This window comes from Ranitomeya imitator, chromosome 5 (assembly GCF_032444005.1).
Source record: "Ranitomeya imitator isolate aRanImi1 chromosome 5, aRanImi1.pri, whole genome shotgun sequence".
Taxonomy (NCBI): domain Eukaryota; kingdom Metazoa; phylum Chordata; class Amphibia; order Anura; family Dendrobatidae; genus Ranitomeya; species Ranitomeya imitator.
The window spans coordinates 380,287,897-380,304,018 of NC_091286.1; the positions used below are offsets into that span (position 1 = coordinate 380,287,897).

Below are 16,122 nucleotides of genomic sequence, written 5' to 3' on the forward strand. Positions count from 1 at the left end.
TGGTGGTGTTCCGCTCTGTGCATGAGAGGTGATGTGGTGTTCCGCTCTGTGCATGAGAGGTGATGTGGTGTTCCGCTCTGTGCATGAGAGGTAGCGTGGTGGTGTTCCGCTCTGTGCATGAGAGGTGATGTGGTGTTCCGCTCTGTGCATGAGAGGTGATGAGCCCCTATATGTATGAGTGGTGGTGTTTCATTCTGTCCATGAGAGGTGGTGTGCCGCTACATGTATGAGTGGTGGTGTTAGCTCTGTCGATGACAGGTGGCGTGCCGCAACATGTATGAGAGGTGGTGTGCTGCTGCGTGTATTGTTTACATCCAGCCGCTAATGTTGCTGGTAGAAGCTGATTGGTAGTGGACAATATAAATAGTGCACAATTTTTCCCCAATAAATTCTGCTGATCTCTGTCCTGTAAAAGTCAAAATTCATGGCACACTCTGTGCTTTTGGTGATGCAAGAAAATAATATTTATTATACTTGGTGACAACAACAAAAACAAGCGCAGCGCAGGAAAAAAATTCTAGCGTGCCAGCAGCAGTAGGCCAAGCGTGTGAGCGCTGCCAAGCACACCACTTAAAGTCAATGGCTCCGTGTAAAACACGTACCGCACACGGACGCTGTCCGTTTGCAGTCCGTGTGCCGTGCAGGAGACAGCGCTACAGTAAGCGCTGTCCCCCCAGCATGGTGCTGAAGCCGCCATTCATATCTTCTCTCCAGCAGCGTTCGCTAGAGAGAAGATATGAAAAATCCTTTTTTTTTTTTTTTTCGTGTTTCAAATAAAGATTCCTGTCCCCAAGCCCCCTCCCACCCCCTGTGCGCCCGCCCGCTGTTAACAAAATACTCACCCGGCTCCCTCGCAGCGTCCTCTCAGCGCCAGCTTCTCCTGTATGAGCGGTCACGTGGTGCCGCCCATTACAGTCATGAATATGCGGCTCCACCTCCCATAGGGGTGGAGCCACATATTCATGACTGTAATGGGCGGCACCACGTGACCGCTCATACAGGAGAAGGTGTGGCGCGGAGAGGACGCTTCGAGGGAGCTGGGTGAGTATTTTAGTAACAGTGGCCGGGCGCACAGGGGGTGGGAGGGGGGTGGGGACATGGATCTTTATTTTAAGCACACACACACAAAAAAAAAGGATTTTTCATATCTTCTCTCTAGCGAACGCTGCTGGAGAGAAGATATGAATGGCGGCTTCAGCACCAGATGCAGGGGACAGCGCTTACTTGTAGCGCTGTCTCCTGCACGGTCCGTGTGGTACCCAGTTGCCACACTGATGTTCACGGTAAGCACACGGACACGGATAATTCCAGTACCGGAATTATCTGGACATGTGAGACTGGCCTAAGGACTATTCAGCCTTCATCACACACCAATGTAAGCTGGGGTTCCACCCTACATCTACACCTAACATTAGGATTTTCCAGCGACGTATTGAATAAGACCTGGGATAGGTCAAAACTTTACCAATTAACATAGTCGCTCTAGAAATTTTTTTTTTCCTGTTCTACGCATGTTTTTGTTGTCACCAAGTGTAATATTATTTTCTTGCATCACCAAAAGGAAAGAGTGTGCGGTGAATTTTGACTTTTTGAGGGTCTTCAAGCCCATTACACCAGCACCTCGCTCTGGGACAGAGTGCAGGCCAATACTTCTTCCTTGATCTCTATCCTATGGCAGAGACATGTTTTTATGATATTACTCAAATTTCTGATATTTTAGAGGGAACCACTTAAAACATTTGAGCTTGGTCCCAGGAGCTTCATACCTCTCGTAGGATTTTGTGAGTACACTACACAATCATATTATATGAAGACCAATGCGTTTAGTGGAATTAGTCATTTTGACCACAGGAGCAGTGTAATGTGATGCGGTCAGACATTAGCTGTAGTGTTGGTCATACAGTAACATTCTACGTGGCATTTTCCAGCGAGCTAGTTTCTGTGTTCTGCCTGTGGTAACTGTGCCATTCACTGTAAGTCCTATAACCAAATGGAAACATTCAGGGGTAGGAGTGGTGGTATCAAGCGCACAAACGGCAGTGATGATAGCAACCAATCAGATTTCACCTCTCATTTCACAGAAGAAAATGAAAGCTGTAACCTGATTGGAATCTATGGACAAAAACTCCGCAGTATCAATTCACAACTATGAGCTTCTTAAGAAGGACGACTGATTGAATATAACATTTTTTTCTATGCTAAATTGTGCCGTTCTCCCAATAGCTTTCCTGGTATCGCTGTATATCACTGTTCCCTTGAGAGTTTAAAAAATGGCCCGATTCAGCTTGTTCCCACTGATAATGATTGCTCTGCTATCCATGACAATCGCATACTGAGTGCTTGAGCTTGAAAGCAGCTGGTAGATATGGTTACTTCTAAGCTTGCCAGGGGGCTAGCTAAGCTTGCATCACTTATGAGCCCCCAGACAAAGCATGTTGAAAGCCCCAATTAAATATATGGCAAAAAACCTAACCTCTTCCCTTATGACTGAGATGATCCCATCACTCCTTTTCTATCATGTCTTCCGGGATTTCTTGGTTTCAATGGCTTGCTTGCTTATAAAAACAGATGTCTTCTGAGATAATGCATGTATTACCAAGAATAATCACTTTCTTCTACGTCTTCTGTTTCTTCAGGCTCGTGCAGGTGACTGTATTATCGGTCACAGTGCAATCCGACAAAAGATCGGCGCACACTCGGTCCAATGTTAGTCTATGGGGCCTTGTATATGTCCCATTTTTTTCCTCAGACCAAGTTTGTCTAAAGGTACCTTCACACTGAACAACTTACCAATGAGAACGACAACGATCCGTGACGTTGCAGCGTCCTGGATAGCGATCTCGTTGTGTTTGACACGCAGCAGCGATCAGGATCCCGCTGTGACATCGCTGGTCGTAGCTAGAAGTCCAGAACTTTATTTGGTCGTCAGGTCGGCGTGATTCGTCATGTTTGACAGCAAAAGCAACGATGCCAGCAATGTTTTTTCATGGAGCAACAACCAGCGAGAACGATAAGTACGTCACTGGATCGCTCCTGCATCGTTCTGCTTTTGCCGGTGTTTGACGTCTCCTAGCGACCTAAACAGCGACGCTGCAGCGATCGGCTCGTTGTCTATATCGCTGCAGCGTCGCTTAATGTGACGGTACCTTAAGGAAAAAAAGTCACAACAAGCTCGATTTGCATATGTAAATTGGATTGCGTTCGGCCATGCAAATCAGTGAGTCCATGAAAAAAATCAGGCTGCACTCAATTGACATCCAAGTGCGGTTTGATTTTCACAGAATGACAGAATGATGAAGATAGAGACATATTTTTTCATCTTCTCATCATCCAGTAAAATCAGATTACACTGATCAGACTTTGGTCAGAGCATGATTAGCATAATCGGACCAATTTTCTTGGATGAGTGAAAAATGGTTATGTGACCCTAGCCTTTCTCTGACTTATTACTTCATTTTTACCCATTTCCATCTCTTCCTCCACATTTTCACTGTGTAACTACCATTCACCCATTATACACATCCATTCTAGATTGTTAGAGCACCCTGCACTTGATTTGGAGCTTTGTGACCAGCTTTATGGCTAACTCATGGCTATCAGAAAGATCTTAGGCATTTGCCCATGAGCCCATAGACAGTCCTCCAGCCTCTTGGCACACTTTTGGCTGACATGTTCGTTATTTCATACTGCATAGGACATCCATATTAGCATAGGACAGGCCTATTTCTCCTTGGTCCTGAGACATACTGTACATTGAGGTGAAGAATTTAGTACAGTATATCTGATCCAATTATTTTGATAAAAATAAAAGTTTTTTCAAACAGATAGATGAATGGTTCTCCTATATTGGGATATTATTATTTGCTGTTGCTGAAAAAGACATTTGTGGATACAGATTACAACAGTCAGTCAGTTGACAACTATCATTTCTGGTGATTTAGAATCAGATTTGCTTTAAAGGGGTCTATCTCATATTGATGGACCAATGGATTGTACAAAATAAAAAGAAGTTGACCAGCACCTTGTAAAGGAATGAAGCATACTGTCTTTCAGCAGGTGCAAGTTGCTATGACTGCGTTATATACAGGCCAAAGAGTTCAGCAGCATGCTGTGTGCCAAGATCAGGGGCGCCGCTATCATGGGGAAAATTGAGCCCTTTGCTTCAGGCAGCAGTCGTCACTGAAAGACAGGGGGCGGCAGAGCGGCGGTCAGAACAACTGGTGCCGACTCTCCATAATCCCTGACATTTGCTGTCACTAGTGCGGTACGCACACCCCTGCTCACAACCCATGTTGTGCAATATCAGCCAGTCATCCCTGCACCCGCAGAGCAGCACACAACATATTGGCTGCTCTGTGCAAACAGGACTTGTGATGAGGTCACAGGAGGGGAGGAGTCAGGGGTCACATGATCGGGACCTCCATGGATTGCAGGACTCTGCTGTGCTGGTTGCCATGGTAAGTGTGTGTATGAGGTGTGTGGAGCGGAGCCGTGTGTGTATGAGGTGTATGGAGCGGAGCTGAATGTGTACGAGGTATATGGAGCAGAGCCGTGTGTACGAGGTGTATGGAGTGGAGCTGAGTGTACGAGGTGTACGGAGCGGAGCCGCGTGTGTACGGAGCCGAGCCACGTGTGTATGAGGTGAGCGGAGCCGGGTGTGTATGAGGTGTACGGAGCGGAGCCGGGTGTGTATGAGGTGTACGGAGCAGAGCCGCGTGTGTATTAGGTGTATGGAGCGGAGCCGGGTGTGTATTCAGTGTACGCAGCAGAGACGGGTGTGTATTCAGTGTATGAAGTGGAGCTGCATGTGTATGAGGTGTACGGAGCGGAGCCAAATGTGTATGAGGTGTATGGAGCGGAGCCAGGTGTGTATGAGGTGTATGGAGCAGAGCCGGGTGTGTGCGAGGTGTATGGAGCGGAGCCGCGTGAGTACAGAGTGGAACCGTGTGTGCAAGGTGCACGGAGTGCAGCCGCGTGTGTAGGAGTAACTATGTGTGGCCATTATACAGTATAGAGCATCATCTGGGCCCATTATACAGTATGAAGCATCATGTGAGGCCATTATACACTATGGAGCATCATGTGTGGCCATTATACAGTATGGAGCCCCATGTGTGGCCATTATACAGTATGGAGCATCATGTGTGCCAATTATACAGTATGGAGCACTTTGTGGCCATTATACAGTATTGAGCATCATATGTGGCCATTTTACAGTATGGAACATCATATGGGGCCATTATACAGTGTGGAGCATCATGTGGCCATTATAAAGTATGGAGCATCATGTGTGGCCATTATACAGTATGGAGCACTGTGTGGCCATTATACAGTATGGAGCATCATGTGACCATTATACAATATGGAGCATCATGTGGCCATTATACAGTATGGAGCATCATGTGTGGCCATTATACAGTATGGAGCATCATATGGGGCCATTATACAGTATGGAGCATCATGTGTGGCCATTATACAGTATGGAGCACTGTGTGGCCATTATACAGTATGGAGCATCATGTGTGACCATTATACAGTAAGGAGCATCATGTGTGGCCATTATACAGTATGGAGCAGTGTGTGGCCATTATACAGTATGGAGCATCATGTGTGACCATTATACAGTATGGAGCATCATGTGTGACCATTATACAGTATGGAGCATCATGTGTGACCATTATACAGTATGGAGCACTGTGTGGCCATTATACAGTATGGAGCACTGTGTGGCCATTATACAGTATGGAGCATCATGTGTGGCCATTATACAGTATTGAGCATCATGTGGGGCCATTATACAGTATGGAGCATCATGTGTGCCCATTATACAGTATGGAGCACTGTGTGGCCATTATACAGTATGGAGCATCATGTGTGGCCATTATATAGTATGGAGCATCATGTGGGGCCATTATACAGTATGGAGCATCATGTGGCCATTATACAGTATTGAGCATCATGTGGGCCATTATACAGTATGGAGCATCATGTGTGGCCATTATACAGTATGGAGCACTGTGTGGCCATTATACAGTATGGAGCACTGTGTGGCCATTATACATTATGGAGCATCATGTGTGACCATTATACAGTATGGAGCATCATGTGTGCCCATTATATAGTATGGAGCACTGTGTGGCCATTATACATTATGGAGCATCATGTGTGGCCATTATACAATATGGAGCATCATGTGTGGCCTTTATACAGTATGGAGCATCATCTGTGGCCATTATACAGTATTGAGCATCATGTGGGGCCATTATACAGTCTGGAGCATCATGTGTGCCCATTATACAGTATGGAGCACTGTGTGGCCATTATACAGTATGGAGCATCATGTGTGGCCATTATACAGTATTGAGCATCATGTGGGGCTCATTATATTGTATGGAGCAATATATGGGGCTCATTATACTGTATGGAGCAAAATATGGGGCATGTTATTCTGTATGGGGCGCTTTGTGGTGCCCACAATACTGTATGGAGCGATATATGGGGCTCATTATACTGTATGGAGCAATATGTGGGGCTCATTATACTGTATGGAGCAGTATATGGGGCTCATTATATTGTATGGAGCAATATATGGGGCTCATTATACTGTATGGAGCAATATATGGGGCTCATTATACTGCATGGAGCAAAATATGAGGCATGTTATTCTGTATGGGGCGCTTTGTGGTGCCCACAATACTGTATGGAGCGATATATAGGGCTCATTATACTGTATGGAGCAATATATGGGGCTCATTATACTGTATGGAGCAATATATGGGGCTCATTATACTGTATGGAGCAATATATGGGCCTCATTATTCTTTAAGGACCACTGTGGTGCCCAGAATACTGTATGGAGGACTATACTGTCTGATTTATGACCTGTTGTAGAATGTACAATAGTTATCACTCATGTAATGTATGGGGGGACTGTATATGAGATGGGAGCCCTATAGAGGGGCTGTACTGTATATGTGTTTGGAGGGACACCGTTTTGAAGTTCGCCTCAGGCAGCAGTGTGGCTAGGTTCACCCCTGGTCAAGATATATGCAAATGTTGAATATATGAAATGTAAACTGCATTGCTCATATATAGATTACACTTCTAAAATTAAAGAGGTGTTCTCATGTTGGAAAGTTATTCCCTATCAATAGGATATGGTATAACGTCCGGATCTCTGGGTTTCCGACCGCTGGGACCACCACTGATCCTAAGAACCTGGCTTTGAAAAACCCTTTGTAAATGAAGTGATGGTCGATCATGCACACTGTTTGACTGGTTTGGATCTCCCATAAGAATGAATGGACGATATATTCACATGATTGACCATCACTACTTTAACCCAGGGCTTTTCAGAGCCCCATTTCTCAATATTAGTGGGGGTCAGAGCAGTCAGATCCCCAGCGATCGGGAAGTTATCCCCTATCCTAAGGATAAGGGATAGCTTTCAATCTTGATAATACCCCTTTAAGTTACTTAGCTCACAAAGTGAACATTTCGGCCATCCCATGGCAAACTTTTTTTTTTATGGGACTTTAACTATTTGTATTAGACATTCCTCTCCCCTACAAATTTAAAGGGTAAGTAGGATCCAATAATTGTTACAAATAGCCTTAGTGCTCGCTCACAAGAGCGAATAAATCAGACAAGTGCAATCTGATAAAAAATGGGATTGCGCTCTGCCCCGTGTTACTCTATGGGACAGCTACATGCGATTATGTTCTCATTCCGACTTGTAAGCATGCTGCGATTGCATCTGAGAGTCGTCTCGCACGCACCCGTATAAGTCTATGGGTGCGTGATATCACCCAAGTACAGTGCGATTCCCACGGACGCTGGCAATGGAGGAGCTGGGGATATTCATTTCTTGGTCTCCTCCACACCTGTGATTCTTTCATGCGAGAGGATCGGAGTACGGAGCACTGACACTCGGATCAGTTATTTTGTCTGAGACAATGCCTTTAAGGCCGGCGTCACACACAGCGTAAAACAATACGGTCCGTATATTACGGCCGTAATACGCTGAAAAGTCCCGAAAATAGTGGTCCGTAGCTCCTCCGTAGGCAGGGTGTGTCAGCGTATTTTGCGCATGGCATCCTCCGTATGTAATCCGTATGGCATCCGTACTGCCTGGTTTTCTCGCAGGCTTGCAAAACCAACATACCGCTATAGAAGTGATCCATGTGTCCCAAAAAAAAAAAAAATATATATATACTGTTTATATATATATATATATATATATATATATATATATGTGTCAGTAGACACATATATGTATATATATTAATATTTATTCCAGCGCTATACAGCTTGAAAGCCGGTAATTCAATTACCGGCTTTTTCTTTCTCCTTCCTAAACCCGACATGATTTGAGACATGGTTTACATACAGTAAACCATGTCTTCTCTCCATTTTTTTTTGCAGATTCCACACTACTAATGTCAGTAGTGTGTATCTGCAAGATTTGGCAGTTCCATCTACTAAATTAAAGGGTTAAATGGAGGAAAAAAATTGGATTAATAATGGATAGGTGTCATAATTGACGCCTCTCCATTATTAATTTGGCTTAATGTCACCTTACAATAGCAAGGTGGCATTAACCCTTCATTACCCCATATCCCACCGCCACACGGGAATGGGAAGAGAGTGGCCAAGAGCCAGAATAGGCGCATCTTCCAGATGTGCCTTTTCTGGGGTGGCTGGGGGCAGGTGTTTTTAGCCAGGGGGGGGGGGGCAATAACCATGGACCCTCTCCAGGCTATTAATATCTGCCCTCAGTCACTGGCTTTACTACTCTGGCGGAGAAAATTGCGCGGGAGCCCACGCCAATTTTTTCCGCCATTTAACCCTTTAATTTAGTAGATAGAACGGCCAAATTTTGCAGATACGCACTACTGACATTAGTAGTGTGGAATCTGCAAAAAAAATGGAAAATGGAGAGAAGACATGGTTTACTGTATGTAAACCTGGTCTCATATCATGTCGGGTTTAGGAAGGAGAAAGAAAAAGCCGGTAATTGAATTACCGGCTTTCAAGCTGTATAGCGCTGGAATAAATATTAATATATATACATATATGTGTCTCAATGACATATATATATATATATATATATATATATATATATATACCTATTCTATGTGTAGACATTAATTCTACCTATTCTATTGTAAGCTGTCAGTGTGATTTTACTGTACACCGCACTGAATTACCGGCTTTTCTCTCTAACACCGCTGCGTATTTCTCGCAAGTCACACTGCTTGTCCGTGTGTAATCCGTATTTTTCACGCTTCCATAGACTTTCATTGGCGTATTTCTTGCGCAGTACGGTGACAAGCGCAGCATGCTGCGATTTTGTACGGCCGTAGAAAGCCGTCTAATACTGATCAGTTTAATACGGCAGATAGGAGCAGGGGCATAGAGAATAATTGTGCCGTATGTTTTGCGAGTTTTACGGACGTAGTTTCTGCGCTCTTACGTCCGTAAAACTCGCAAGTGTGACGCCGGCCTAAATCTGTTTTACTTGTTTTCTAATTAATCAAAACTATTCATCTTCATGACAAAAGATTTTCTTCATTTCATTTTTATGTATTTTATTGAACCCTCAGACTTTCCAAAAGGAAGAAATTGAGCCTCTTCAAGCTCGTGTACAGGAGGTGAACCGGTTGGGTCAAGGACTTGTGCAAAGTGCAGCTAAAAACACCAGCACCCAGAACTTGGAACACGATCTGGAGGAAGTAAACTCGCGGTGGAATACTCTAAACAAAAAGGTGCCTGCTAAAGTGTTTTATTATGTCTGATTTGTTGCCATGCTTTTTATTTTTTTCCATGCTCTCAATATTTCTCATGTCTGGGCAGAGTATAACCAATTCTCAATAATCCTCCATCATGGTGACATGTTAGGCTATGTTCACACGTAGAGTTTTTCTGAAGCCAAAATATACTCTAGACAGTAAAAAATCCTGCATTCAAAATGCAGATTTTGCTGCATTTTTGTACTATTTTGCTGTGGATTACATGTGTGATCTGTCTACAGTACATGTCTACAAAATTAGTTTTATTCACCAAACAATGCTGCAAAAGAAAACAGATTTAGCTTTGGGTTTTTTGTCGGAGTACTTTCTATGGGTTATAAAACGGCAAAAAACACTGAAAGAATTGTGGCTGTGTTCACACACAGCATTTTTTTCTGCACTTTTTGATGCATAGAAGATGCTGCGTTTTTCAGTACCATTAAAATTTCAGAAATCTCATGGACACGTTTGTGTCTTTTTTTCCTCACTGCATTTGAGAACTGCAGCATTTTTTAAAATCTGCGACACGTCAATTCTTTCAGTGTTTTGCAGCATTTTTGCCTTGTTTATTCAGCCATAGAAGGCAATGAGAGTGCAAAAAGACTTGAAAAAATGCATCAGACCTGTTTTGCTGAGTTTTTTGGTGAATAAAGCGTATTTTTATTAAACGCATACTTTAGATAAATTGCACATGTAATCCGCACAAAAAAACACTGTAAAATGCTTGTAAACCTGTGTTTTGAATGTAGTAATTTTACTGCCAAGAGAGCAGGTTTTGGCTGCAGAAAAAACAAACAAACACTGCAAAACCATTGAATGTGAACATAGCCTGAGCCTGACATGTTGCAGATTTAAAAAATGCAGTAATACTCAAATCCAATCAGGAAAAAAAATAACAAACGTGTGCAAGAGATTTCTGAAATCTCAGAGCATCTACTGGTACTGTAAAACGCAGCTTATTTTCTGCAGAAAAAGCACAGGAAAAAAACTTTCAACAATGCTGCATGTGAACATAGCCTTATGGTGTTTCATGCAGTTTATCTATTTGGAATTTAACATGACCCCGTGAGAAGTTTTCATAACAAGATAGCAATGGAACATCATGAAAAACATTGTTATATCTGCTTTCATTTATAAAAATAGCCATCATTCATTCAGGTATGATTGTAAGTGAAGATTATTCCTTGTTATCAGTGATTAAAGGAAAGCTCTGTACTTTCAGGTTGCCCAGCGTGCCGCACAGCTTCAAGAAGCACTTCTCCATTGTGGCAGGTTTCAAGATGCTCTTGAGTCCATCCTGAGCTGGCTCACAGACACGGAGGAGCTTGTGGCCAATCAGAAATCACCATCTGCAGAATATAAAGTGGTGAAGGCTCAGATTCAGGAACAAAAGGTAGGAAACTCATTTTTAGCTTCATTTTCCCAAATGATATATTAATGTGAAATAGTGTATGTAGAATTGTATACTTCTAGACAGTCTTGTGTCACAATCCATTTTCAATGCGTGCAATGCACTCCATTGACCTTCAGTTTCACATGAAAGTAGATCAGAAGGTTTTATAATTGCTCTCCTCCTATAAGCATTTTACAGTCACGGTCCAAATGGATTACTGGTCTGAGGCACTTTCCAGTAACAAAATCATTAGTGATGAGCGAGTGTACTCGTTGCTCTGGTTTTCCCAAGCACGCTCGGGTGACCTCCGAGTATTTATGACTGCTCGGAGATTTAGTTTTCATCACCTCAGCTGAATGATTTACAGCTACTAGCCAGGCTGAGTACATGTGGGGGTTGCCTGGTTGCTAGGTAAACCCCACATGTAATCAAACTGTCTGACAGTCGCAAATCATCCAGCAGCTGCGAGGAAAACTAAATCTCTGAGCAGTCATAAATACTCGGAGAACATCCGAGCGTGCTCGGGAAAACCAGAGCAACGAGTATATTCGCTCATCACTAATGATCATCAAATGACTAGAGTGTAACTTGTTTGACCAGTTTCATAAGTACGTGAAACATAGACTGTGCTCCGATAAGAAAACCAGAGCCAACCGCCATGCCTCCAGACCAGAGCCACTGACTCATAATGGCCTCTGAGGGAGTTACGTCAATGTAGGAGATCCGGTGGTCTGACCAGGTATTGTCATCAGATCACACTCCATATTTATTAGACTTGTGAATCCAGCCTCAGTGAGTAACATCAAGCACTGTGCATAGATTAAAGGGGTTGTCCGGCCTTGTGGTACAAGTCTGCAGTTACTTTATGTGACTACCAAGTTGTGAGTCTTCACAGCGCGCGCACTGTGAAGAATCTCCGATGCTGGTGCAGTGAGCGGCAAGCGCACAAACACAAGTAAAATTCAAAGCCACTGACTTAAGGAAGTTTCTTTACTGTAAGGAAGTTATCCACTTGTCAGACAACACCTTCTCAATTGCTATATCCCCCCCTATAAAATATAAACTGCCTGTACTCGCCCTCTGGTGCCATTTCTGGTCTTGGGATCACGTTACGTTGTTATCTCATGTGATCCCTGTAGTCAGTCTGTGGCTGCTTTATTCTCGATCCTTTCGATGTAGCTGACAGTCAGAGGGAGGTAAATGAGCACCAGCTCTCCCTATTTGCAGTTGTCAGTTTTGGCTGAAGGAAGTGAGAGTGAAGTGGCCTCTGATGCTGCAGAGCCGTGGATGAGCCAATGCTGTCATTGCTGGAAAAGCGACAGCACAGGGTGAGAGTATAGGCTGTTATTAAATAATATACAATGGCTATTGAGAGGGGGTTGTTCAAGGAATGGAAAACCCCTTTATTGGTACCAAATTGAATCGAGACATAATCACCTGTAAGAAATAACTGTGGAAGAGAAATAATGCATAACTTCTACTCATCCATGACCTGAGCTGTCTGTACCTCTAAAAGCCTTGAGCTTGCCCTGTATAAAGCTCCCACATGTGCCACATTTGCCAAAGGAATTATCTTGAACTGCCTTTCTTTGTTTCTTGATGACATATTAGACATGCTTTGTATTGTATTGTCAAGGATGGCCTGAATGGGTGGGGAGAAGTCATGAAAATCAAACAGCTGTCTCCAGTTTGTCAGGGGAATACAAATCCGCTGTTTCCGAACATTGGGACAATTACATAATTGATTGACGAATGATGGAAATGGCTGCGACAGCTTCCACTACAAAGCCGGTAATTGGGGAACTCACAGTAGGCGTATAGTGTATACAAACATATACACCTTCAATAATAACACAAGGAATATGACCCCAGTACGGTCACTGCAAACTCCACAATAACAAAAAGAACCACTAGCTGCCACCACCATGTGTTTATATAGTCCGATTGGACATCCGTTATAGGATAGCATATTGCTTCATCGATGTGGTTTACAGAGCAGGAGGAACACAGCTATTACATTTTATATACAGTATTTGATCCAGAAAGGTAAGCAGTGTTTAGAAAAAAAATATGCCGATACAGTGGGGAAAAAAGTATTTAGTTAGCCACCCATTGTGCAAGTTCTCCCACTTAAAAAGATGAGGGAGGCCTGTAATTGACATCATAGGTAGACCACAACTATGAGAGTCAAAATGATAAAAAAAATCCAGAAAATCACCTTGTCTGATTTGGCAAGATTTATTTTGCAAATTATGGTGAAAAATATGTATTTGATCACCTAAAAACATGCAAGATTTCTGACTCTCACAGACCTGTAATTTCTTCGTTAAGAGGATCCTCTGTCCTCCACTCATTACCTGTATTAATGGCACATGGTGAGCAAAAATCCCAGAACCACACGGGAAGATCTAGTGAATGACCTGCATAGAGCTGAGACCACCATAACAAAGGCTACCATCAGTAACACACTGTGCTGCCAGGGACTCAGATCCTGTAGTGCCAATTGTGTCCCCCTGCTTAATCAAGTACATGTCCGGGTCCGTCTGAAGTTTGCGAGAGAGCATTAGGATTATCCAGAAGAGTATTGGGAGAATATCATTTGGTCTGATGAAACCAAAGTACAACTGTTTGGCAGAAGCAAAACACGTTGTGTTTGGAGGAGACAGAATGCTGTGTTGCATCCAAAAAACACCATACCTACTGTGAAGCATGGGGACAGCAACATCATGCTTTGGGGCTGTTTCTCTGCAAAGGGACCATGATGACTGATCCCTGTACATGAACGAATGAATGGGGCCATGTATCGTGAGATTTTGAGTGCAGGGTAGGGACCACTGGGTAGGCAGAGTCTGGCCGGTCTGAAGGCAAATCCAGAGTCCCCTTATCCAGGTGGAATTCAATAGCCTTCCTCTAGCGCCTGAGTGTTGTAGTACCTCCCTGCTGAGCTCCTTGGTGAGGTCCTCACAACTATCGTCGGTGTTAAATCTCTTTCTCTCCGTCCCCCTGACGGATAGGACAAACCCGTATAACTGATGACCTGAGACTTTTATAGGGACCCTAGAGACGCCCCAGCCCCCACAAGTTGCCACCGTGCCTCCTGGGTATATGGTCAGGCAGCCAACGTGGAATCAACTGTCCTGCCAGTCTCTGAAGTAAAGCATAGAGATCCTTACTCCCTCGGTGTTCTGGCTACCGGTTACTGCGCTTCAGAAGGAGGCAGCCTACTTCTAGCTGGTCTCCCCCTGATGTTCCTCTCCTTTTGCTATGAGTTCGTTTCTCACTCACTGCAACACAATTCCTTTCAATGTCTCTTTGGTTGCTGCTGCACATGGGGCAGGTGCAGCTCCCTGAACCCTCGTTCCTCCACAGACCTTCCGTCTGCTCTCCTCTCCTCCTTCTCACTTTCTGTCTAACTTCCTGTCCAGACCCCCAGTTTTACCCAATTGTGAGGAGTGCCCTAATAGATAGAAGCATGGCTCCCCTGGCGGCCTGGGGTGTGAAGTGTGTTTTGTGGTTGTGATACCTGGACAGAAGATCTCCTTCATTGCCTTCAGACGTAACATCACTCCCCCTGGTGGAAGAATAACATTACTGCAACGACCAGGACTCTAGGGTGCTGCATATGCAAGATAATAAAACTTCATGATGCAAGCGTCACATAAAAATAGATGGATGACTGAGAGTGGTTATGTAAACATTGTTGCAGAGTGCGTCTTCTTGCAGTCACCGCTGTGCTTAGGAAAGCTTCAATCAGCAAGATATCTTGAGTAAACAGTATTTACTTCATACTGGATAAACATGAGATACAATTCAGTGTCACACAGTCCGTGCACTGAAGACAACACATTCATGAAGAAAACCGAAAGTAAGAAAACAACCAACCACTGAGAGCTTCCCTCCCCACATTACAGCAAGTATGTGACTTTACACACTATCGCCATCTGCTGTCTGGTTAGTATAAAGTCCTCCTTTCACTTATAATAAGTCCCAATCTGTTGCATATGCCAACAAACATTAACCCCTTATAGGGATGTAAACTATCATGTCCAGAGACTTCTATGGAATTTACTTAAACGTTAACAGATAACTAGGCTTTAATAGCCAGCCTATACCTCCCCTAGAACTCTCTGTTCTTCCATATATTTTTATGTGACGCTTGCATCATGAAGTTTTATTAGCATATTTGACACTATAGGTTAATTTTCTCTGATAGAGGAAACATGCTATATACAAATCAAGTAGTATGAGATAATTGATATACTCTTGTGTATGCAGTTATTTTTGTATTTGTATCCCCCATCTTTTAAGTTTGTATTGTATTCTATGTGTCTATGTGTAATAAAGTATGTAAATAATCTTTTTCAAAGTATAATTGGCATTTGCTTCCTTTCATTTCATTTTCATTTGTATGATTATATATACGTAAAATAAAAGATGCCAAAAGAAAATTCCTGAACCTAATGTCACAGAAATGGCTCAGAGCTTAGTGGAGGGAGGTACTCCTTAGGAAAACAGACAGAAACAAACCCAAGCTGTACCTTCTAGGACTGACAAATGAACAAACCGAGATTCTACTTTTTATTAATTCAAGGTTACACCCACATACCTCCCTTTGGTGAGCTCATGTGGGGACCGGTTGTGTGATGTTTTAGGTCCTTTAGAATTTTATGAGATCCCCATCTTACAGGATGCATTCAGAACCGGAGGTCCCAGGATTTAGATATTGTCATTGTGTGTTTTATCGCAATTTTAACTTTCTATAGAGATGAAACATGGCATGGATAGCACCATCCATCTGACCAATATTAAATTGGAGGGGTTGGAATGACCTTATGGTAATATTGAGTTATGTTTAGTTGCGTTATGTTTGTCCCTCCGCCATGTCGTCGAAAATATGTCTCCCATAAATCACAGATTGATACAAGCTCCAATTTCATC

The 16,122-nt window shown here is 43.3% G+C and overlaps 1 protein-coding gene across 3 annotated transcripts in view; it reads left to right on the top strand.

The window, feature by feature from the left end:
• Positions 1-16,122, top strand: part of DST (dystonin) — a 750,022-nt gene that overhangs the window by 663,946 nt on the left and 69,954 nt on the right. For all 3 annotated transcript variants that reach the window (XM_069726743.1, XM_069726742.1, XM_069726744.1), the window contains 2 exons: positions 9,606-9,767; positions 11,014-11,184. In XM_069726743.1, coding sequence (XP_069582844.1) covers positions 9,606-9,767; positions 11,014-11,184 — 333 coding nt within the window. The remainder of the gene's footprint in view (positions 1-9,605; positions 9,768-11,013; positions 11,185-16,122) is intronic.